The sequence below is a fragment of the Fusarium tjaetaba genome (genome assembly GCF_013396195.1).
Source record: "Fusarium tjaetaba strain NRRL 66243 chromosome Unknown NRRL66243_c0000132, whole genome shotgun sequence".
Classification (NCBI taxonomy): domain Eukaryota; kingdom Fungi; phylum Ascomycota; class Sordariomycetes; order Hypocreales; family Nectriaceae; genus Fusarium; species Fusarium tjaetaba.
The window spans coordinates 86,300-109,687 of record NW_023501328.1 but is presented as its reverse complement, the minus strand read 5'-3'; the positions used below and the strand labels follow the sequence as shown (position 1 = coordinate 109,687).

Below are 23,388 nucleotides of genomic sequence, written 5' to 3'. Positions count from 1 at the left end.
GCGTCGATGGATTGGGACCTAGGAATGGATGGGGCAGTTGAGGGTACTAGATACTCTTTGATTGTTTGCGTTTGGCATCGAATCAGTGGCAATTTGACCCCCAGCAAAGTATCCAACACTTTCAGCCATTTTTCTCGCGCTTGTTAGGTGTTTGCGCCTGCTCTTCTTTCGACCTGTTTTCTTCTTCTTCTTTCGACCTGTACGGAGTAGAGGCAAGTATCCGATACACGCCGACAAACAGAAACCTGGAGATGATGAAGAAAGGAACCCACGGTAACGGGTTTCTCATGGCTGGGCTGGCCTCCATTGTCTCAATTGACATGACACTTGAGTATCGCTCCAGCTAATAAAGCGCTCAGTGCGCATCCAGAATACCGACACCAACACTAACACCACAGCACCGTCACCATCACCCGCCCCACGGCTTTCCAGGTGGTCAATGTCGCTGGGCGCTCCCGAGCGCTGAGATAGATAACTAAGTTAGTAACCTACATACACGCAGTGAATGGAGGGAGGCACCACTGGAGGCTACCCGTTCCCGTCCTGTCAGTGGATATGTATCTAGACCTCTGGAGGGGAACACCCGATGGCCGGATTCGTGGCTAGACTACTCCGTAGGGTCGATAAAGTCCAGCCTCTAGTTAGAGTGCGCGTAGTGGAGTGACGATATTCAGATGGTGAGAGGTCTACGGAGTAGGAGATACAATCCATAACATAGTACTCCGTAGTCCATGGATATTAGAGGCGGCAAGCTTGTGGTTGTGTTTGGCTGTTGGTTAATGATAAAGCATTCAGGAAATGTTCTACGGAATCTAGAAATGCCCGTTTATGGCATAGGAGAAAACAATTTCACTATGAACTAGTGAAGAAATCACAGGATGAACCTATCATATGCTCTCTTGCAGCCCTACCACGACGCCTAGGGGCGCCTGGCCATGCCATCCGATTGAAGCTTCACAACAAGAGTGGCTGCGAAACCGACAGCTCGGGCAGCGGGATTTACAGTAGCTACTACATGTAATGGAGGTTAGTAGCTAGTACTGCTTCAACAGAATGAACAGAGCTGGACCGGGCCTTGTCTTGCTCTTGTTGTTTGTCATGTTTTAACGTGGCGACAGGCAAGGCTTCGTAGTGAGGCAAGAAGGGGATAAAAAAGCTTTGAGATGACAAAGAGCAGAATTTTTCTTTGCCATTCGGTCGCCTCCGTATCTTTTCGACTCATGATGGTGAGAGACTGATCATGCCTGCAGCAACGATTCAATGTTGAATTTCTGGCCCCAGTGGGTTGCCAGTCACCTATTGATTTACAGTGGCCTTTCAGCAGCTCCTCCACTGGACAAGCACACGAGGTTGGTATGTACATATGGTGGATGTAGGTAAACGATGGGTTGGGGCGTGTGTGCGAAGCCCAACTTAACGAGTCGGGTGTGGGCCAAGACATGGGGGCCCTTGCTTGTGCTTGTGCTTGGCTTTGCAGTTGCTGTTGAGCAGCAAAAGCACCAGTTGTCGCTGGTTGGCAATTGGTCTTGTTGCTCCCTGTTGCTGGCCTCCTCCACGCAGTTCTGCAAGGGCAGCGGCTGGCTGCGTCTGCTCTGCCAATCGTAAGCACACCACAACGTGCTATGCAGTTGATTGTGCATTGTCCTGAACGTTTCGCTGCAGCAATTCCTCACCGTGTCCGCGTGCCTGTGTTCCCACAGCAGATGCATATAATTACTATAATTGACGAAGCGATGGCCTCCAATACCACAAACCAAGTATCCGTTCCATTATACTAAGATCACACTCCTCCTACTGTGCAGACTACAGACTGACGGGCGAGGGGTGGTAGTAGAGGTGGGTGGAATAGGGGCAATGGATTAAAGTCCCTGAATGTAATATATAATTTGCTTACCAGGCCAAGGGTCTCTCTCCGTTCTGGAGCCGTCTCTTCGCCTGGGCTCGATTCATCACAACACCAGGCGAGCTACCGGTCACTGACCAGCAACAGCAAGCGAGGGTGCAGATCCTTAACGGCTACCCAGGCTGCCAGGGCACGCCTCATCCTTGGTTGTGATATGTCAAGTCTAAAAGTTATTCCGCGCTTCTTTTTAAGCTACGATTTATAGAACAAATTAGCCCGTTCTTCTAACCCCATCGTCTTACTCGCTAAGGCAGGAGAATGGACGGCGGAACCCCCCCGAGATACACCGGCGCCGTGACCCCGGCCTCTTCGGTCGAGCCATGTAAATGAGGCCGACCATCCATACACATTATTTACCGTTGATAATTGCGGCCGGTGTCTTCTCCATCTTTTGTTTGTTGTTCCTTAAGTAACCTAGACATTATTTCACAACTTATAAACCAGATCAGACGAAACAAAACTTCAATCTATCTTCATAATTTCCATCGAGTAATAGAGCTCGGCTTCAACATAATGACCATCCTTGGAGTATAGCTGGGTAATGATGCTATTCCCTTGGCATCAGACATGTCGCATGGTCCTGCATGGTCCCTTTCAATTCTAATTGCTCATTTCAATTCTACTGTTTGTTCTTGATGGCTGTTGCTTGTGTGTTTCCTATCTCCTGGACTGTATGTATGCATCTAATATCATGGATGTCTATGTTCATCGATCCAGGAACAAGTGAGGGGATCCTTTGGCTTTCGTTGATAGGGAAACCTTCATTTACATCATGTATATACATCACGATATGAAATATAGCCTCTTAGGATAGGCCTCATACTTCATCCATTGACCGAATGGCTACCTAGTCCTGTTCATCACCAACATTTTTCGTTCGGTCATACAAGCCTTGGTGGGTTCCTCTTACAACAGAGTCTGCGTTCTTATTGCACGGGTATAGATAGTTGAGACCTCGGAATCACTTTTACCATTTCGCGCCCAGATATCCAGTTATCACTCGAATTGGTCGTCTGGACGGTCGCTGTAACCACTAACAGCTTCATCACAGCCAATTACATCCAATCCCATGGCCCAAGCGCTAGGGCCTTCAAAGAACGTCTAAGCCGTGCCTTGTCAGGATTCAACCAACAACAAATTTGTGACAGAAGGAAGAGAACCCTTTTCACATCAACGCGCCAATGATGACACTCGCGTGAGTCCATTATCCATACCACAGTCATTCTCTCACGTCTCGATCTAATGCAGATCAACGTTCCTCACCCCTTACTCTCTCTCTCGTCCCCCGTCCCGTCGGTGAGCCCCTGGACCTGGGGAATGAATGGGGTGACAGGTTAACAAGCTCCGATGCTCTTAATCTCAAGTCGGTTAGCTCAGAGTCCAAGTCCAGGGTCATGGTTCCTAATGTGCAGGGCGGTAGGAGTGGTGCTCGACTTCATTGTCTTTCGCTAAAATCTGTTGTGATGACGATGTACGATGTTTTATCTGGTAGAACTCACACAAGTATAACTTACTCAGTACATGTACGTACGGTCGTACACTATCATGACAACTCATATATGTTTGGTCTCAGGTTGAGGATGAGCCGTCTATAAAACAATTAAAAAACGCCAAAAATCCAGACATGGTTTGACTCCTGCAACGTTTGGGCTGAATTCAGCAATCGAACCATGCGCTGACCCTATTCCCAGCTTGAACACTAGCCTGCACCTCTATCGTGGAAATGTCTTTGTGCCTGCAGGACAAACGTTTCACCACGCTCATGGTTTTGTTATTTTCATTCTCCTCCAATGTACAACCACTCAACGTTGCAATGGCCAGCCGCTTTCGCCAGATGAACCACAACACCCGTCCAGCACGCTGTACTACTAGCGTTGGCGCGTTTGAGGCTGTTGAAGATGTGACGGTGTGTTAACAGGATGAATGCGGGGTGGGGGTTGATCGATGCGTGGCGTGGCTAGGTCGATAACCCAATCTGATCACTATGATACAGATCCTAGATAACTGCCCCTCTCAAGACATTACATAAGGGTTCTGTTAAGAGATATGAAGAACAGATTTGACGCAGCGATAGCTTCAGTTGAGTTTATCAAGCCGAGCACTCTTATCACTTCGAAGATCATCCCGGGCCAAGCAATTTTCACTGATAGCCTACGATGACCGGGTTTACGTCGAATAAGATGTGACGGGAACATATCAGGACAAAGCACGAGGCTAGAGGCCTGGAGCAACTGCTAAGTAAATTCGATATGTTGGCGTCTGGTCACTTGAGCCGGGGTGGGGGTTGGTTCCCGACCTCACATAGACGTTTCAGTAATTTGTTCGGAAAACGTGATGAATCTACAACGCCAATCACAGACTCGACTAATAACACATGATAAAAAGAAAACTATGCTCTACCAGAAACCTACTCAAGGGGCTAGGAGCTGAAAGCCAATCTCGCACGTTAGGAGAGGGCTTCGGTCAAGTAAACGGGTTAGGATAATAGGTACACGAACAAAGCTCTCAAACAAGCCCTTTACCGAAACTTCGACGAACTGTCTAGTGTCTGTGTGAAGCCCACACGTCGGTTAACTGGCTATGAATGGTTTGCGAGTTTCAACAACGAGCATGCCTGGCAACCGATCCCGAATATGCCTGTAGGGTCCGCCACGGCTCTTCCCTAGGGCCACAATATGTCATTGCAAGTAGTGTTCTTTACCCTAAAAGAACCAGCAACGTACCTAGGAACGAAAACGGAAGAATCGTCCTCCAGGGTATGATCGGAATTGCGTTATGGCCGTAGCCAGGTCGCGTATCGCATCCAAGTGGTCAACCATAGCGGCCCAGAATATCCACAGAGGTTTCCCAAGGGAACCGAACAGGAAGGGCGAATCATCTCGCCAGGCCCTGTATTTCTGATACCTATGTTGCAGCATCAATTGGTGCTATCCTTACGGGTAGACACGTCTACTCTCGTCGTCCAGCGAGCGACTGCTGTACGCCACCATTCTCAGAAGTAGCAGCGTTTGGAAAGATGTTCTGAGTTTCTCACATGGGTTCCAGTCTTTTCTACGGGCAGAAGAACTTATAGGATTTTACAAGGGGAAGACATCTCTTTGTAAGAATAGGTACTTGACGATAGAACGAAGTAGCTGTGATATTGCGGCTCGGGACTTGTGGGGTAAACGTGTGGAGCTTCTGTCAGAGCTGCAGCGGGCAGACACGTGATCCTGTAGTTCAGGGAGAGGAGAGCTTGAAGTTACAAGGACGATTTATAAACATATTCAGAAACTCATTAGATAACACGATTCTATCCACCCTCACCTCTTCATGAACAATTATACTGGCATGCTACCAGTCACTATTTCAAAACATATTCGCCTGTGTCGCTTGAAGTTCCGCTTCTTGACCCTTTCGGCCGAATGCAACCACACGGAACATCAATGCAATCAAGTTGAATGTGAATGATCTTCAACAACTTCTATAATCAGCTTCTAGAACGAAATGACGTCTTTTGCATTTGCGCTTGCGCCCGTCTCCACCAGTTCCAGGTTGTGATCCACTTGGATATGTCTCTAGGACTCGTCCTAGCAACAACCCCTTTTCGGTAGATTACACTCTGGCTTAGTTCTATGCCAAGCGCACATCACGACATACTTCAATCTCCTCCTCAGGTGTCGTGGGTTTGTTCAAGGTCTAACCTCTGATCTCGGCGCCGATCATGTCACGAGCCTTGCTATCGCCGCTACGATGTGCCTAAGACAATCTATTGACTCCACCTCCACCATCCTCGTTGTTCATACCCCCTGGTCTTCGTCACACCCCAGGTTCCTTATAGGCAAGAGCCTCGAGTCAGCTTCCGAATACAGCGTGTCATCACATGAAGCACGAGTTCCTCTAGCCTTCCATGCGGAGGCGTCTCATCGAAGTTGATGTTCACGCGTTGATCTGCAACATCAATAGATCACTGACCCCTCTTGTTACTTAAAATCGTATGATAATATGACTTTGGCAAGTCAACTTGTTCAACGCCGATACTACGTTACGGCCCCTCAGGGCGTCGGAGATGAGACTCAAGTCTGCTCCATTGTCTTATCTCGGTTGCCAACCCTAAAGTCAGTATCCGTAAGGTATGATACAACAAAGATTCAACACCTTTGCTTTGTACCAGGATGCACGACATATGTTTTATGTGTTGGCCGCAAGTGCTGAATCTACATGCAATTCAAGATTTGTCGAATACCTGCACAGGTAACTGCGCAGTAAAATCGATGCACAAGTCTAAGTGTTAGATGCCATCTACGTTAGATTACTCTGAGATACCTGCTGCTTAAGAATGCTGCCTATGCAGCTCGTCTGAATAAAGAGCGCCATGATCGAGGAGACGATCAGGTTTTGACCGTTGAATCACCGAAAGTTTCAAGCCCGTGCGCCGGTATCAGATTGCAACTCCGAACATTCTATAACACTTGTCTACATATATTCAAGGATATCAACGAAACATGCAATGTAGCCAATTGCAGCTCTTTACAGAGTTACAACGGATGTTACTGTGATCAGCGCAACTACAACCCGCCACCATACCTTTTGGACTTCCAAATATCCAAGGATCACAGTTATCAAGATACTGGTACGGAGTATATCAAGGTTTCTCAGCAACTTGCTCCGCGGTGTCCTTGTCCGCGTCTTCGGTCGCCTGCTTCTTAATCTCCTTCGGGTCTTCTTCTCCGTCACTCTCAGCATCAACTCGCAGACCCTGGATGCCAGCTTGGACTTCATCAACGAGACTCTCAAGATAGTCCAAATCCCTATATCTGTGTCAGTATATTTAGCTCTTTAGCATTTGGTAATGTTTCCTGCTAACCGTCCAACAAGTGTGACCGTGTTATTTTTCTTGCCCCAGCGAGGATAACTTCCGACCTTGACACCTTTGGGCCCAACTTTAGCAGCCAAGGTTGTGAGGTAGTCAGCAACACCACTCTCGGGAAGAGGCGTAGAGAACAGTACTCTATGCGTACCCTTCCCTTCGGGGTCACTGAGACGTGGCAGGATGTGAGGTTTCAGCCCATCGAGAAGTCTCTGGACTGTTCCTGGTCAGCAGATAGTAAGCGGCGCTCAGGAAATGACATACAGAGTCTAGGGATACCCGGCAGGATATGGATGTTTCCGTTCACGACTGATACGGGAACCCAAAGATCATCATGGGGGAAAAGAGCTTGCTTCTTAAGGTCCCGAGATTCATCAATTGGCAGCTCAGCCATGCGAAGTTTTGCCCTTCTTGCTGGCGAGTCGACATCCCAATCGAACTTGGGTTGATTGGGATGAACCTTTGACATCAGCTTCATCTTGTCAAAGGTTTCTTGGTGTAGTTTGAGAGGCAGGTTGAAGGCCTTGGCGATCGATTGGTAAGTAATGTCGTCGTGTCTAAGATGTTAGCATGCCTTATATTAAATTGAGTGTAGTGAATCCTCACGTAGGCCCGATCCCACCACTGATTCATGTTAGCTATTCACTTTCTATGTAGCGTCGCCGAAGGACTTACCTAGTAACAACAAAGTCATAACGGTCACTCATTCTCTGAACAGCCTCAACAATTTCGCCTTCATCGTCCTCTATCACCTCGATGCGCTTGAGGTTCTATATTTATTTAGCATTCGCGCATTCTTAGCTACCCACGGTTAGACCTACAATTCCGAGGTTAAAGCACCATTTGGCAAAATAGGCAGAGTTGGTCTATCTCGATTAATACAATATCTAGCTCATACTTCAATTACTCACGTCAACTGTCTACATTCATGATGTCAGTTACCCCGATTCTGTTACACAGACAGTAAGATAAGATGTATTCAAATAACTATACCTTTCCACCCAGAACTTCGTCACCGATGATCAAACAGGCGGCTGTAGAAATGGTGCGCGAGTTGCGCTCATCTGCCGATATAGGAGCCATGGTTTTTCCTAGGGCGAATCGTCTGGTGTTGCCAAGGACGGGGGATGAAAGATGCCGGGTTACCTGAGAGATGCGTGAGAACATGGATGGTTTAAAGTCAGATGCAATAGGAGAGCTTGAGGATCAGGTGATAGGCAGATAGCAGGGTAAATATGCAAGTTCTCCCTTTATTGTTCCAATGTTGTCTCGATTTCAACAGCCTGTAGATGACGTTAACCCGATCCGCTAGACAACCTATGGCGGGACAATGTGGGGTCAAGTCAACAGCTACCCTTTGGCGGGGCATTGGGCTACACCAACTTAACTCGACTGATAACTGCTAAACAGAGTTGAGGTATCAAACACAGCTTTCGAACAGCTACAAAGCGGACTTTACCTATTATAAAAGTTGAATAAAGCTTCAACATGGTAAAACCACTCACACGCCTTCCTCTCCATCTCCGCGGAGTTCGCCCGCTGACATCTTGCGTTTAGGCGTCGGAATCGCGACTGTACACCTTCTCCGGAGAGTCAAAGAACCACCTCCGCAAGTTTAGACTTACGACTTCTCGGGCCAAGGATCCCCAAGCTGTTATTTGTATGTACGTCTCTTTTTGATAAGACTTGACGGCCGTATGTCTCCTTTCTCTTGCTAACCGCCCCTCCTGTAGACCTGATCGATAAGAACACTTACGAAATCCGACAAGACGAAGACAAGACCGTTTATACTTCCCTCGAAGAAATTGGCGATGACCTCCCCGATCATGCGCCTCGGTTTATCCTCCTGAGCTACCCCCTCACCATGGTATGTCTGATCGAGCAACTAACAGGAATCCCTGATATTTGACATGATGCTGATATGAGAACAGGGCGATGGGCGCTTGTCTGTGCCATACGTACTTATCTTCTATCTACCCGTTACCTGCAACGCCGAGATTAGAATGCTCTACGCCGGCGCCAAGGAGCTGATGCGCAACACGGCCGAGGTCGGACGAATTATTGATATCGAGTCAGCGGAAGATTTGGAGGAGATCCCCGACAAGCTCAAGTCAGAGTAATCAAGAATCACACAAAAGAAAGGCAACGTGGCGTGGCAGCGAAATCCATATATCATGATCTACATAAAAACGTAACTTGAAGATACCTGCCTACTCATCCGGCAGCACATCCTGGGTGTTTAATCCCAACTGCATCGCAACATTCTTGACAACTCCTTGAAACGCAATGCAGGCGGGGCTATCTGGGAATGAGTCGAAGTAACTCTCTCCGTAATCACATGCCATCCTGATTCTAGGGTCCAAGGGCACTGATCCCAAGAAGGGAATGCCCATCTCTTCCGCCAGCGCACGTCCTCCTCCTGTGCTTGCTTTAAAGATCTGACTTTCGGTTGAACACTTGGGGCAGACGAAGCCGCTCATGTTCTCTGCAAGACCTAACACCCTGATACCGGCTTTGCGGCAGAAGTCGATCTCTTTTCTCACATCCAAAAGTGATACCTCCTGTGGTGTGGTGACCATGACAGCACCATCGATCCCACTCTCCTTCAGGAATGAGTTTACACTCAGATGCTCATCGCTTGTGCCTGGTGGTGTGTCGACAAGTAAAAAGTCAAGGTCACCCCATTCCACATCCTTGAGAAATTGCTTGATCAGTCCGTTCTTCTTGGGACCCCGCCAAATGACAGCGTCATCCCGGTTGGGCAATAGAAACTGAATACTCATGACCGAGAGGTTGTCCATGACCCAGATGGGTGACCAACCTGTACCACTGACATGCACAGTCTCGCCCTCCACGCCCATCATCTTGGGAATACTGGGTCCACAGATATCAGTGTCCATGATACCCACGGTGCTGTCTGGATTTGTCGCGAAGGCGTGTGCCAAGAGAGATGTAAATGTGCTCTTTCCGACGCCGCCCTTTCCGCTTAGTACTAGTATTTTGTGCTTGACATTCTCCAGACGCGCCGAGATGATAGGGATATCAGGGTCTGGTCCCTTGGGCGCTGATGCGCAGATGGCCTGGTTTGGACACCCGGCGCATGCATCCGCTTTACCGGCTTGCTCTGAATCAGGGCCAACACAGTTCTGTGGCTCTGGCGCAACTAGTTGTGGCTTCTGCTTGATCGGATTGGCGAGGACATCGTCTACAGCCTCTGGGGCCTCGAGAGAGGGTGCCATTGTCTTTTTGTGAAGTGAAGTGAAGCAAAGGAAAGTGAGTCGGAGGTGGCGACGTGAACTCGAAGCTTAATAATGCAACAAATTTTTAGGGTTGTACTGGACAGCGAGGAAAAGAGTAGGTAGTAAAAAAGAAAAAGGAGTGAGGGCTAATTCTTCCTAATTAGGATCTGGTATCTTTCTGTATTAACTTTTAAGAGAGTCCAAAGAATGTTAACAAGGTTAAGATAATCTATGTGGTTGTTCCTAGGGTAAGTACTAAGCGTCTATGTTGATTGGTTGCTTAGCAAGCGTCCGGCGATGTGAAGTATCGCCGCGGAATAACAAATGCTAATGAGTCAAGATATGTCGTAGTAATAAAGATTCATGAATAGGTAGATGCATTAAGATAGCTCTACGAGGAAAGTTGCGGGAGGTGAGATTACTATACGAGTCTCCTGGATCCCTTAGATCTTGAGACATTTTGTTTACAGGTAGAAATATTTGTTTGATAGGTAGATTACGGGGAGCTAAGTGTATGAAATAAGAAGGGAACTCGATAAGCTCGCACCGTTGGCTCCTTAATACCTACTGATCTATGCCTGGTAGACATAGAAGAAAGAATGGCCTTTCCAAAAAATGCTTATTCAACGACTTACTGTTAGTGAGTTGATATCAACATTTTCGTACCCCAATACGCTGAGAGCCCGCCGGTTATCGGACCGGCTAAAGGCGGTCGGTGATCTGCCCAAAACTCACGACAGACACCTAAAAAAAAAAGCCGATCAGTGGCGGGGTTATTTCATATTTGTCTGAGATAAGATAAGCTCAGGACCCCGCGAAGATTTTATTCTGAGCTGATCTAGAACACCCTACTATACATCAAGATCTGTTTCCAACCAATAATCCAAAATGTCTCCTTCTGCTGATACCCCAGAGACCTCCAACTCCGCCGATTCCACGGTTCTGAGCTTGAGGAAATCCCTCTGTTCTGAGGACACCCCTCTTCCCATCCGTTTTCGTGCTCTTTTCTCACTGAAGCACGTTGCGACCACCTCGGATGACGATTCTACAAGGATCGCGGCCATCGAAGCCATTGCTGCCGGATTCACCTCGCCTTCAGCCTTGCTCAAGCATGAGCTCGCATACTGTCTAGGCCAGACAAGCAACCCCGCTGCTGTCAAGCCTCTTCGACAGGTTCTGGCTGATTTGAAGGAGGACCCAATGTGCCGCCACGAAGCTGCCGAAGCCCTTGGAGCCTTGGGCTGGGCCGACAACCTAGACATCCTCCGCGAGTACCGAGACCGCAAAGAGGAGGACATAAGCATTATCGAGACATGCGAGATCGCTATCCAGCGCATCGAGTGGGAGAACTCAGAGGAGCGACGAAAGGAAAAGTTGCGCCCTAGGTTTGTGCAAAGACATGTTGGGGTTGCCCCTGATTAACATTTGTCGTCTAGTGATTTTGCCTCTATCGACCCTGCGCCCCCGATGCCCGAATCCGAACAGAAAGCCGAGGTCGAGGAGCTTGGCCACAAGCTCATGGATACAAATCTGCCTCTATTCCTCCGTTACCGCGCCATGTTTGCTCTCCGAGATCTGGCATCACCTCCCGACCTGCCCACTGCTGTCCCCGCTGTTCTCGCTCTTGCTAAAGGATTGTCCGACTCCTCCGCACTCTTCCGACACGAGATCGCCTTTGTATTTGGCCAGCTTTCACACCCCGCTTCTATCCCAGCCCTGACTGAGGCTTTGAGTGACGTCAACGAGGCTAGCATGGTTCGGCATGAAGCGGCCGAGGCACTTGGAAGTCTGGGCGAGGAGGAAGGTGTCGAGGCTACCTTAAGAAAGTTCCTTCACGACAAGGAAAAGGTTGTCCGAGAGAGTTGCATTGTTGCGCTGGATATCGCTGAGTATGAGAAGGGTGGAGAGACTGAGTATGCTTTGATCCCCGAGACCGCAGGAGTTTCTGTATGATTTATGAGTGCACTCGCATTGTCGAGTATTGCGTCTAGTTGTTTTCATGCCACCTAAAAGTTGATTGTTAGATTAGTTAAAATAGATGGATTCGGGATTCTCACGAGTTGCCGCAATCGCAAAGGTAGATGACCGTTGATCCTTCGTCTGCGCCGCGCAATTGAACGTTGGTATACTTGACCTCTTCACGACCGCACTTGGGGCATGTTTCGTGAGCAGTGCTATCAGTTTGCAAATTGTGCTTCTCAACAGCCTGGACACTTGACTGGAGCTTCTGTCTCAAGAAAGAAGGGAAATCGGAGGGTTTTGTTTGTGTAACGGTAACTTTGGAACCGGTGTCTGCACAACCTGTTAGAGATCTTGCCAAATACCACACCAAGCGTACAAACCTCGATTCTCTGCACCACAGCATTCGCAATGCAAAACATTTCGCTGGGTCCCTTTTGTTGCAGGCAATAGATTACCGCAGTCGATACAAAAGACGAGAGTTCCGATCGCAGCCATTGTGAGTCGTGAGTGAGTTCTGCACAATTGGAGAATTCGGTCGACCAATTTACATGCGCAAGCTGAACAAATTCAGAGACAAAAAATTGGCCCGTCCATCATAGGCTCAAATCGAAGGTTGCAAGGGTCTTCCGGAAAAACTGGCGAGGCAAGAGTGGGCCATGATGGAATAGCCTCTGAGTGGTGGTGCATTTTGCGCACAGACCAGTAGCTGCCTCGAAAACATCCAAGGAAAGTCCAAAGCTCGCGAGGCTGATCATGTTGGTTTCCCAGGTGTTGACCTCGTCGTTTAGATTCACGCAAAGCGGGTAACAATGCTTAGCTGCATTTAATCCCGTTGCTTTTTTAACACAATCACCTTACCGCGACTCCGACTACATGCTTCTTGAGAACATATTTCCCTGGCACACGCGCACAGAGCGTGTCTTTTGATCCATACCCGACCCTATCCTGTCAATATCCGATGCGCTGGTATCCATTCGCTCCTTCCTTTCGAACCAAGATATGCGATGAATCGCCTTCCTTCCTGCGACAATGAACAACACGCAGCAGCATGGGGCGGACCCAAATGGGCAGTTTGCTCAAATGGGGGCTGAGGAGGGCATTGTTGCTCGTCCGTTCACCCTCCAAGAGGCGCTTCCCTATTCACCACAAACATCAACCATTCCTCTCATTTCTGGTCAGTTATCACCGCTTCTTGATATATCTTCGCCTAACTCTCGTCAGACATCATCCCCGACCCCATTCTAGGCTCAGGCTCCCCTGCGCTTCCTCTATCTGACCTATTTCAAACACACGACTTCGACATCCTAAATAAGGAAGCAGCGGGCCATAATCAGATGCCGCGCAACGTAAAGCAAGCGGTTGACCATGTCCTCCAAGAAATCAAGCCCAGTCAACGAACACATTAGTATGATAACTATGCCGTGCTTACTATGGACCACAATCTGACCATCGAGTAGCAAGTTTACCACAATTTCAGGAATGAAATCGACCCCCCCCACCAGCAAGAGCCTGATTGATGGTTTGTCGCCGCTGACAAGAAATGTCTTCGATAAAGTTGGAGGCTATTTTAAGACGACAAAGCCCGTGGCTTCTGATGCCAAGCAGGTCAACGGTCAAGCACCTGGCCACCCGACACCCAAGCAACGATCATCTTCAATAAAATCACCAATTCCTCCACAGCCGCCGAACTTGCCGGCGCATAACTCTAAAGCACACAAGTCAAACTCCGTTAGGATCGAAGTTGCGATACCATCTAAGAGACAATTTGATCCTTCAACTTATGTTGACGTGAGCGATGCGCCTCAGCAAGACCTTTCAGTTGTTCCAGTCCAACATGAGCAACCGCAAATACAGCCGATAGCGCAGCCTCCAGCCACAGCAGCTCAGCTTCCCATCCAAGCGACCACCGAAGCTAATCAGAATGGGGCATTTCGGATTGAACTACCAGCTGCCAATATCAATCGAGAAGAGTACATCGAGGTCGAAGCTCGGCCGGAGGACCCCCATCATCTATCGGTTCGAAAAGAGAGCCAAGAAGCCCACTCTCATAGTCCAGATCTGATTGGGGAGAGCCTTGATCAGCGTCAACGCAGCGAGGCAGCCCTCCATGCGCTCGACAAGCTTGTACGCGTTGTGTTCAACTCGGTAGGACGAATGCTTGAAGCAGGACCCGGACAAGACGAAATTGTTTCTCTGACATCAGACCAAGAGGCTGCTATGACCGCCTCTTCGCAACAGAAAATGCATGGTGCTATTCAGAAGACAATTGCTCTAAGATGTTTCGACCGCGTCCCAGTAGAGCATCTGATTGAAATCATCAAACTGAGTGATGCTAGCTTGAAGCAAGTTGAGAATCTGGAGATCCGAGTCGACGAGACTTGGGGCGAAGATGCCGTTGATACATGGATACAGCAGCTTTCGGACGTGGAGACAATGTTGAAGTCAGCTCGCACATGCCTGCGTATTCTCTCGGGCGGACGAGAAGACAAGCAGCTGTATTCGGAATCTGTTATCCAGAGATGCGCTGATGTCTTCAGAAAGGTCACCGAGGACATTGTTATGCCTCTCGTGGAACTTCGGCCATCTGGACCTGCATCTGTTGTATTCAAGTTGCTTTCGAAGAACAAGAAGCCTATCAACGCTGTCTTCCTCTCTTGCCAGAAGTTGTTCGCCTTGTTAGCAGAACTTGTTACTAAGATCGAGCTCTCAGAGTCAGTGATCAATTCAATGGAGTACACCGCCTCCCGGCTTATTTTCATGGAGAATGCATACTTTGAGAAGGACTCTGTCCTGGGAGTTCAAAAGTTTGACGGGCTTCGGTCCGTGGCAATGGACATGCTCTCACAGATCTTCTTGATCAAACCTGAGCAACGCCAAGGCATCATCGACGACATTCTTACATCCCTGGAGAAGCTCCCCGTCGGCAAGCAAAGTGCTCGACAGTTCAAGCTATCCGACGGGAAAAATATTCAGCCTGTGTCAGCTTTGATCATGAGGCTGGTTCAAGCTAGTTCGGGGCGAGTGGATAACAACAAAAATCGAACACGCAGTAAATTGATGCGTAATCTCAACAATAACCCCAATCACGAGCAAGAAGGAACTTCCGATGAGGAGGATCGCGCACCACTTGCAAAGCAATTTGTTTCATCGATTAAGAGTGAGGTTCAGGGCGCGAAGCAACACGCTGTTGCTCTCAAGGACCTTGAGATCTCTGTTGCTCCATTGTCTGATGCGGCGCAGCGCAATGCATCTTATGTGATAAGCTTCATCGTCAAACGTGCCATCGGGTCGACCAAATCTGGAGATACCCCTTACCGAAATCTTCTTGATCTTTTCGTGGAAGATTTTACTACTTGCCTTGATTCACCCGACTGGCCGTCAGCTGAACTATTGCTTCGCCTTCTGATGATTATGATGGTCCAGCTTTTCGAAGCACCCAAGACTGCTGCCCCAGCGAAAAACATGGCACTGGAACTATTGGGCGGACTGAGTGCTGCCATTTCCCGCCTCCGTTCTCGTGTTCAAAGTCTCACGAGTTCCTCCGATGGGACAGACGGTGACGAGTTGTCCGAATATCTTGCCGATGTCGCCAATCAAGCTCTGGAACACAAAACTCGCTTGGAACAGCTGGTAGCTTGGACTGGGCCCTATCGGGTCGTTCTAGAGCATGTGCAGAGCAGGAGTGACGAAGATCCACACCTGTCGAGTGCCATCTCGTTTCTCATTACGGGCTGGGCATCCCAGGTGCATGTCGGCTACGACTCTTACACAGATGAAGATGACGAACGAGATGAGGAACTCGGACGTCTGGCTTATCGATTGAGGATGATGGTTGAGGATCGGCGATGGCTTGTCAACGAATACACGTTCAAAATCAAGACTGTATCGACAAATCAAGCCAAACTTTCTTACTCGATCATCTTATTACGTTCACCACTATGCGAAGCTTTCAGCAAGATCCTGAACATTCTTCTTGGCTCTATGGCTAGTGACCAAGCTACAGTCCGAAGCCGCAGTCTCAAGAGCGTGAACCAAGTGCTCGAGACTGACCCCTCAATCTTGGATGCCGACAATACCGTGATTGATCTGATATTGGAATGTGCTGGCGATTCATCAATTCAAGTGCGAGACTCTGCTCTGGGACTGCTTGGTAACTGCATGACGATGCGACCACGCCTTGAGACGTCCTTGACTCCCATGATTGTCAATCGATTCCATGACAATGGCCTCGGTGTACGCAAACGTGCAATGAAGCTTACTCGCGATATCTATCTTCGCAATCCAAGCAAGGCACTGCGGAGCATGATAGCGAACGGGCTGTTGCGTCGAGTACAGGATCCAGATGAGGGTGTCCGTGATTTAGCCCGCCAGATGATAGAGGAGGTTTGGTTTGCGCCCTTTTACCAAGACGACGGAACCGCAGTTTACCAAACTTCACTCAACGAGCACGTATCGCTTGTCATCCAGACTGTCAAGTCCGGTACGGTCACTGAAATGCTTGACAAGGTGTTTCGAACCATCCTGAAACCAAAGGATAAGTCTCTGGGTGGACCTTTCACAGTCTGTACCAAACTCGTTGCTAACATGTTTGGATTAATCGATAACCTCGATCCGGATGATCCGTCAACTCCGTCTGGGCGCGACGCTCTGCAGGTGCTCACGATATTTGCTAATGCTGATCCCAAACTGTTCAATTTCGAACAGATACGCCTTCTGAAACCACATCTTGCGAACTTCTCTACGCCAGAGGAGTTGGCTGCCTTCCGGCACGTGACAATCATCTATCGCCGAGTGTTGCCCACTCTTTCCAGTGTCCATACCGAGTTTCTGTCTGAAGTACGCACCTTCTTGCTCAAGGCTATCACAAGAGTCAACCAACGGAACCCTCTCGACGATCTGGTTGCCTGCACTCAGGTTGTTTGTGGGTTACTCAATAATTACACACCTCTGGTTTCTGCTCTATATTCCAGCATCCAGAAACTCGTACAAATCCAGGCCAGGCCTATCGATCAGACGGCTACCACTCTTACCTATGGATATAGCTTATTAATTGGCATGATTGCAAAACATTGTAAGCTCGACGAATGGACTGCTTGGTTCAAATCGAAGTTGCCCGCCTGGAAAGGAGAAGCCGTTCCTATGCTCGCCATCGAGAAGCTGATACCGCTTGCCGCGCCTTCTAAACCACTCGAGATTCGCAAGTCAGCGCTCGACGCCCTTGGATTGATTTGCCAAGCATGGCCTCGCAACTATGTTGTTCCTAAACTGTACACCTTGTTTGATCAGGTTTTCAAAGAGCAGATACCTGGTCTTGAGGTACTCATCTTGAGATCAATTAGAGAGTTTCTTCTCATGGAAGAAAAGCGATCTGAAACAGCGGCCGAAGCACCAGCAACTGGCAAGAAGAGGGAGCTCGCAGTCATGGGAGGGACAAACTTTGACGATGTGGCCAGCGCCACCTCACAGAGGTTCCTGAAGCACGTTTCTCGAATCGCAGTTTCAAGCCAGGGCGACCATGCCTTTCTCGCCGCGGAAGTTCTCGGCAGCATTAACCGACAAGGCTTGACACACCCCAAGGAGACTTGTGTTACCTTGATGACTCTCGAAACATCGACAAACCGCAGAATTGCAGAACTGGCTTTCTCCGAACATCGATATTCGCATGAGAAGCACGAAACTGTTCTGGAAAGAGAGTATGCCAAAGCAGTGCAATCGGCTTTTGCCTATCAACGCGATGTAGTAGAGGACACACGCGGTGCTACCACCAACCCTTTCCAGTCCAAGTTACACTTCTTGATGGAGGTGCTGAAGATTAGCAAAATGAAGAATCGTCAGCGCTTTTTAGATAAGCTCTGTGGCCAGTTAGACTTTGATTTAGTCAAACTCGATATAAGCGAGGAAGTCCCATCCCACATGGCCTTTGCACGGTTCATCACCGAGAACCTGGCCTTCTTCGAATATCAGACCGTTGGAGAGTTGCAGACTACCGTCAATGCGATCGAAAAAATGGTGACGAGCACGGGCGCCCCAGTCGCTCAGGCCATCGAGTCAGAAGTTTTTAATGTCCGTGTGGATGCCCTGCAATTATCGGCGTCTGACACCCCAGCGAGCATCCCCGGAACTCAGAACGAGTCAATGGCTCTAGCAGCATCCGTAGATGGACAGCCCCCGGCAGCGCTCGCGGTTGCAGCCAACGTTGAGCCCAGCCGCCTTCGTCAGCTCACAACGGCATCCATCATTCTGCTGTCAATGTGGGAGACGCGAACGTACCTGCGCCGACTTTACGGCATGGGAACTAGCCGACATGACAGTAAGGCCAAAGCACTGGCTAAAGATCTCAATAAGACACCAGTCAAGGTCCAAGGAGTTCACGGAGATAAGGTCTGGGACGAGATTGAGTCTCATATGGCTGGTCTTCAAGATCAAGAGCGAATGATCAGGAAGTGTACCGACCTTGTTGAACTCCTCAACGTTGACAAGGAGTTCAAGGTCGCCGATGACGGCGAACAGATGGACTTAGGGCCATCGACTCCCAGCGCAGACGAGGATGAAGAGGGCGAAGCTGCTGCGGATAGGGGACGCAAGCGAAAGGGAGGACATACGCCTGGTGGCCGCAAGAAACGGGCGCGTTCTGACTCCCAGCCACGAAAAAGGGGTCGACCTCGAAAAAACCCATTACCTGAGCCTGATATGGATGCAGATCTTGGAGGAGATGGAGACTGGATTTGAGCAGACGTTGATCGAACATGGGCTATGAAGTGATTTGGACTGCTTTCAAGCAAGTAAGGAAAGTGACAGGGACAGGCGTTTGTCAGCCCGCGAGGGCGCATCGAAGAAAGCGTTTATTGGGAAAATGGCTTTGGCCGATGGGGCATACATTGGTCTTCTGAAGTGGAAATGCAGCTAAGAGAAGAGGAATGGCGTTTTGGAGCATTGTGGCTTTGCAATTTGATGATACCTGAGCTATAGCCACGAGGCCATATAGTTCATCTTTTGGTCGGACGGGAAAGAGATCAAGCGCAGCATACAATGCATATCAGCGAAGCTCGCGCATTTAGGACCATTTAAATACAAAGACAATATTGTGATAGCCACTGGATCTAATCCCCTTGTGATGACTGGCATGAAAAATGACTACCTATACATAAATTGAGCATACTTGGGAACAGTAGTAAAGCTCACTAGACTGTGAAAGAAAGAAGAGAGGCCTCAACTTCGATTTGGGAATGACAATGGCCTCGAGAAATGGGACTGTTTTATCGTATAATTTTCGAGTTAAAGTTGTACGACGATGCGAAAAGGCAAGTCTAAAACAAGCAAAGCTGGATATAGGGCGGAAATGAAAATGCCATGTGAGTGCCAAGAAACAAGGCAATTGGATAAAGAGATGCATAGATGACATAATTTTGATTGCTTGTCGTGGTAGTCAGATCGCCAAGGCATAAGCAGATCGTGCCGGCAAAGTTAGCCGGCTTGGCAAGGTCTAATCCCTGCGAGCATTAACGACCAATTCTCGCGTACCCGCAAGAGAACAAGACTCTGGCGTCTGGCTGTCTGGCTGTCTGGCTGGCGCCTGGTCATTTAAGTTAGACTGCAAGTCGTTCACTAGCTGATGAGCCACGGACACAGCCTGCCAATGGGGCTGTTGCTCAGTGAAGTCGTCAGCTGCACAACCCTGAATCGTGTACTGTACTCTGTAACTCGCTGGCTATCACCGTCTGGCCTTGGACACGAATACAGCCACTCAGTCATGTTAGCTGGCGTTGTGGCTGCTAATGATGGCAGTGGAACCAGAATCAAGCTTATTGGAGGAGTTGGGGAGCTCCAGAACAGGAGGAGGCCTCTTGTTCCCTGTCGCGGCGAGACCTTTCACGGAGCCTGTTTTTTTGTTAGTTCAGTCGTGAGGTCCCCTTGACGTGTCGTGTCGCTCATAATAACCGGCCAGCATAGAACCCATTCCAGGGAAATAAAGGGGAAGACAAAAGCTGGTGACCTCACTCCCTACCTAGGTACCTAACATTGAGCAAGACCTGAAATCAATCAACAAAACAAAACCTAGGCCAAGCCCACCTCCATCGAGTGAACTTGGTCCCTGTTTTTTCTCGAAACCTTGGCATCCCCATCTTTTGTCTCTGTTTTTCTTCTTTTATACTTTATAGTGCCGTGCCGCGCCGCGAGTAATACGCAACACAGCCCAACTTTACGGTACATACGGAACATTCGCATCAGTTGACCCACGTAAGAACTTGGACCCCAGTTCTTGGCGATGTCTTCCTGTAAGGTCCCCTTTCAGTTTCTTCACTTTTTCTCGTATCCATAGTGTCATCCATTGATTTCTCTACCACATGCCCTAGAACTCCTCCCGCTATCTGCTATCTGCCACTACTATTTTGCTTGCTATCTTGGTTACTCACACACACAGTCAACCACTTCAACATCAAGCGTCAAGCGCATACTCTCAGCCGTACCAGCACCGATCAATCCTGGAATCCCTTTCGTCACGTCGAGTGGAAACGTCAAACACGCGCTCTTTCTGACGCCGGCCGCCTGGAACAACAAACCACACGAGAGGAGACAGCTGGCCAGACCTTGGCACACGCTGTCACCGAACCCGGTCGAAGCGGACCAGCCAGAGAGTGGTCAACAGCAGAGACAATGACAGATATGAGGAGAAGCAAAGAAGGCGATTATGACCGAGAGAAGACGATTGGGGGTTCACCAATTGAGGGGAACGATGATATCCCCGTCTCACAGCGCTCGCTCGTCAGCGACGAAAATCAATTGCGAAACAGAAAACGCGAGGATATCCCAGCTGCAGCAGACAACAATATCGATCTCGAAAAGCGAAAACTTAAGAAACGAGAGTCTACAAAAATATTCCGCAAGGTCGAGCCCAAGGAGCCATTTACCGTCCGGAACCAGCTTCAGAGAACCTTTCTCAACTCATACATTAATATCCTCCTCATAGCCGCCCCGGTCGGTATCGCTCTCAATTACATCCACAGCGTTAATCGAATCGCCGTCTTCGTAATCAATTTCATCGCAATTATACCCTTAGCCGCCATTCTCAGTTTCGCTACAGAGGAGATCGCTCTGCGAACAGGTGAGGTTTTGGGTGGTCTGATCAATGCGACCTTTGGAAACGCCGTTGAACTCATTGTGGCTATCCTGGCTCTTGTCGACGGAAAAGTCATTATCGTTCAGACGTCACTGGTGGGCTCAATTCTAAGTAACCTTCTACTGGTTCTGGGCTTCTGTTTCTTTTTCGGTGGCTTGCGACGCGAGAGTCAATATTTCAACGAAACTGTCGCCCAAACCGCCGCTAGGTAAGTGCCGCTACATGTTAGTTGGACGATTGCTAATTGGTCTCACACAGCATGCTCGCTCTCGCCGTCGCCTCAGTCATTGTGCCAACTGTTTTCGATCAAGCAAAGGATACCCCGCCCGCTAACGTGGCCCGACTCTCAAGAGGCACAGCAGTGATCCTCCTCATCGTTTATGCCGCCTATCTCCTCTTCCAGCTCAAGACCCACCAGAGCACATTCGCCAAGGAAAGCCAGAAGGTTGCTGCTAAGCCTTGGTCCCGTGGAAGTGCCGGAGCTGGCGACATCCGACAGGGTATCATGGTTCCCGGTGCTCTTGTTGGCGGTGGCATGACAGGACGTGAAGAGAATGAGCGTTTGTCTGAGATGCTTATGAACCCTCACAGACTTCCAAAGACCGAAGAGGACGACGATGAGGAGGAAGAGCCTCAGCTACACTTCTGGGTGGCCATCGCTACGCTGACAATCGCCACCGTCCTGATCGCTCTCTGTGCCGAATTCATGGTTGATTCCATTGATGCTGTCACCAAGACTGGAGGTGTATCAGAAGAGTTCGTAGGACTGATCCTGTTGCCTATCGTGGGTAACGCAGCCGAGCACGCAACAGCCGTGACCGTCGCAATCAAGGATAAAATGGATCTGGCCATCGGTGTGGCCGTTGGAAGTTCTATGCAGGTTGCTCTCTTTTTGATTCCCTTGTTGGTTATTATCGGCTGGGGAATGGGCAACGATGATATGAACTTGAGTTTCGACTTGTTCCAAGTTGCAACTATGTTCGTGGCTGTTTTGCTTGTCAACTACTTGATCGCAGATGGTAAAAGTCACTGGCTGGAGGGTTGGCTTCTCATCTGTCTTTATTCCATCATCGCAGTTTGCTCATGGTGTAAGTTCGAAGCCCTGACATGCTTATATGATATGTTTACTGACCACTTAATAGGGTACCCAACACACTCAGACGAGTAGTCATTCTTTTCTCTCCAAATCTGTACATTTCTTGGGGGGTCTCTCAATATTTATACTTCCGTTTTGGGTCATATGTGATACCCGTTCCCGCCCCCAACGATCCTGCAGTGATTCTCCATCAAGTAGGTACTTGGATAAAGTCTATTCAAACCTCATAGTACATAGTCAATGGAGACGATTGCGATTTTCGTGGGGTGGGTGGTGATGCAAAGGCAAAGAAACAAGCGCGAAAAGCGATAGGCGTCGGAGGTCTGGTTTGCACTTCAGTTAGGACATCGTCAGTTAAAGCCTGATTTATAAAGATTTTTTTTAATGATATTTTGATTTCTCGTAACAAACAGAAACAAATTAAACCCCATCCAAAATATGATTACTGGAGCATCGTATTGTTAGATGCTTGTATGCTTGCAGCGTGACTCTTTATCCTTAGCTTGTAGAAATTCTATAGGCTCTATTATTTTCTAAGTATTCTCTTTAAGTTAGAGTCCTTTATTTGAGGGCATTTCTGTAAGGATTGAAAGGTATTGAGTGGCTAGGCTAAGAAAACTTTACGTCTTAGGTGAGCCAGGACTTCATTAGATGTAAGGTGGTTCAAGAGGATTCAATAGATTTGCCTACATAAGCGAATTGCTTGTTCCTTGTAGGGTCGGGAATACCTAGATTTCTCCTCAAAATACTTTATCTCAGACTCTGTTAGGGGGAGCAAGAAAACTTGAGACCTCCAGCTCTATCCTAAGTGATGAAAAGATTTAGGTAACGTAGTCTAACTTTAGGGGAGTCTTAACTGAGTTTATTTTAGCCTCTTCTTCTAAAGTCTTATGTTTTCTTGCGCCCTATTGCTGGCCGCTTATACATCAAAGAGGTCACGGCGACCGCGAGCCCTACCGGTATCTCAGCTGCTGTAGCTCAACATCCTTCTTTCGCCTACATTTTCTACAGGAGAGTCAAATCATCTCCAATCATTCTTTTCACATTACCCTCACATCACTGCGCGCAAGCAAGCTTCTTGATTTCCTCAAACAAGCCTAATAGACTGAGACAAGCTCTCGATTGATAGAAACCTTGGTCATTGTAAACTGATAATGTTTAATCTCAATATTCGAAAGTGGTTCAAGATAGCTGCTGTCTTTGTACCAATACCCTCAAGGT

The 23,388-nt window shown here is 48.6% G+C and overlaps 7 protein-coding genes across 7 annotated transcripts; 4 read left to right on the top strand and 3 right to left on the bottom strand.

Annotated features, from left to right (window-relative positions):
• Nucleotides 1–6,527: 6,527 nt before the first annotated feature.
• Nucleotides 6,528–7,835, bottom strand: FTJAE_6756 (3'-phosphoadenosine 5'-phosphosulfate sulfotransferase (PAPS reductase) FAD synthetase; the record flags this gene model as incomplete). The annotated part of the gene is made up of 8 exons (XM_037353401.1): nt 6,528–6,693; nt 6,750–6,969; nt 7,017–7,309; nt 7,359–7,376; nt 7,428–7,522; nt 7,574–7,618; nt 7,664–7,672; nt 7,746–7,835. The coding sequence occupies 8 exons, from the start codon at nt 7,833–7,835 to the stop codon at nt 6,528–6,530; spliced, it is 936 nt and encodes a 311-aa protein (XP_037206187.1).
• Nucleotides 7,836–8,240: 405 nt separating this feature from the next.
• On the top strand, nt 8,241–8,872 carry FTJAE_6755 (glia maturation factor beta; the record flags this gene model as incomplete). The annotated part of the gene is made up of 4 exons (XM_037353400.1): nt 8,241–8,243; nt 8,310–8,412; nt 8,486–8,619; nt 8,684–8,872. The coding sequence occupies 4 exons, from the start codon at nt 8,241–8,243 to the stop codon at nt 8,870–8,872; spliced, it is 429 nt and encodes a 142-aa protein (XP_037206186.1).
• A 90-nt stretch (nt 8,873–8,962) lies between these two features.
• FTJAE_6754 (nucleotide-binding NBP35) lies at nt 8,963–9,991 on the bottom strand (the record flags this gene model as incomplete). Its single annotated transcript, XM_037353399.1, has 1 exon — nt 8,963–9,991. One exon carries the CDS (start codon nt 9,989–9,991, stop codon nt 8,963–8,965), a length of 1,029 nt encoding a protein of 342 aa, XP_037206185.1.
• An 888-nt stretch (nt 9,992–10,879) lies between these two features.
• On the top strand, nt 10,880–11,944 carry FTJAE_6753 (deoxyhypusine hydroxylase; the record flags this gene model as incomplete). Its single annotated transcript, XM_037353398.1, has 2 exons — nt 10,880–11,376; nt 11,428–11,944. 2 exons carry the CDS (start codon nt 10,880–10,882, stop codon nt 11,942–11,944), a joined length of 1,014 nt encoding a protein of 337 aa, XP_037206184.1.
• Nucleotides 11,945–11,978: 34 nt separating this feature from the next.
• FTJAE_6752 (DNA-directed RNA polymerase I subunit RPA12) lies at nt 11,979–12,448 on the bottom strand (the record flags this gene model as incomplete). The annotated part of the gene is made up of 3 exons (XM_037353397.1): nt 11,979–11,997; nt 12,049–12,283; nt 12,334–12,448. 3 exons carry the CDS (start codon nt 12,446–12,448, stop codon nt 11,979–11,981), a joined length of 369 nt encoding a protein of 122 aa, XP_037206183.1.
• Nucleotides 12,449–12,982: 534 nt separating this feature from the next.
• Nucleotides 12,983–18,682, top strand: FTJAE_6751 (cohesin loading factor subunit SCC2; the record flags this gene model as incomplete). The annotated part of the gene is made up of 3 exons (XM_037353396.1): nt 12,983–13,127; nt 13,175–13,358; nt 13,411–18,682. 3 exons carry the CDS (start codon nt 12,983–12,985, stop codon nt 18,680–18,682), a joined length of 5,601 nt encoding a protein of 1,866 aa, XP_037206182.1.
• Nucleotides 18,683–20,219: 1,537 nt separating this feature from the next.
• Nucleotides 20,220–22,239, top strand: FTJAE_6750 (Ca2+:H+ antiporter; the record flags this gene model as incomplete). The annotated part of the gene is made up of 4 exons (XM_037353395.1): nt 20,220–20,229; nt 20,376–21,279; nt 21,330–22,159; nt 22,214–22,239. 4 exons carry the CDS (start codon nt 20,220–20,222, stop codon nt 22,237–22,239), a joined length of 1,770 nt encoding a protein of 589 aa, XP_037206181.1.
• Between the last annotated feature and the right edge of the window lie 1,149 nt (nt 22,240–23,388).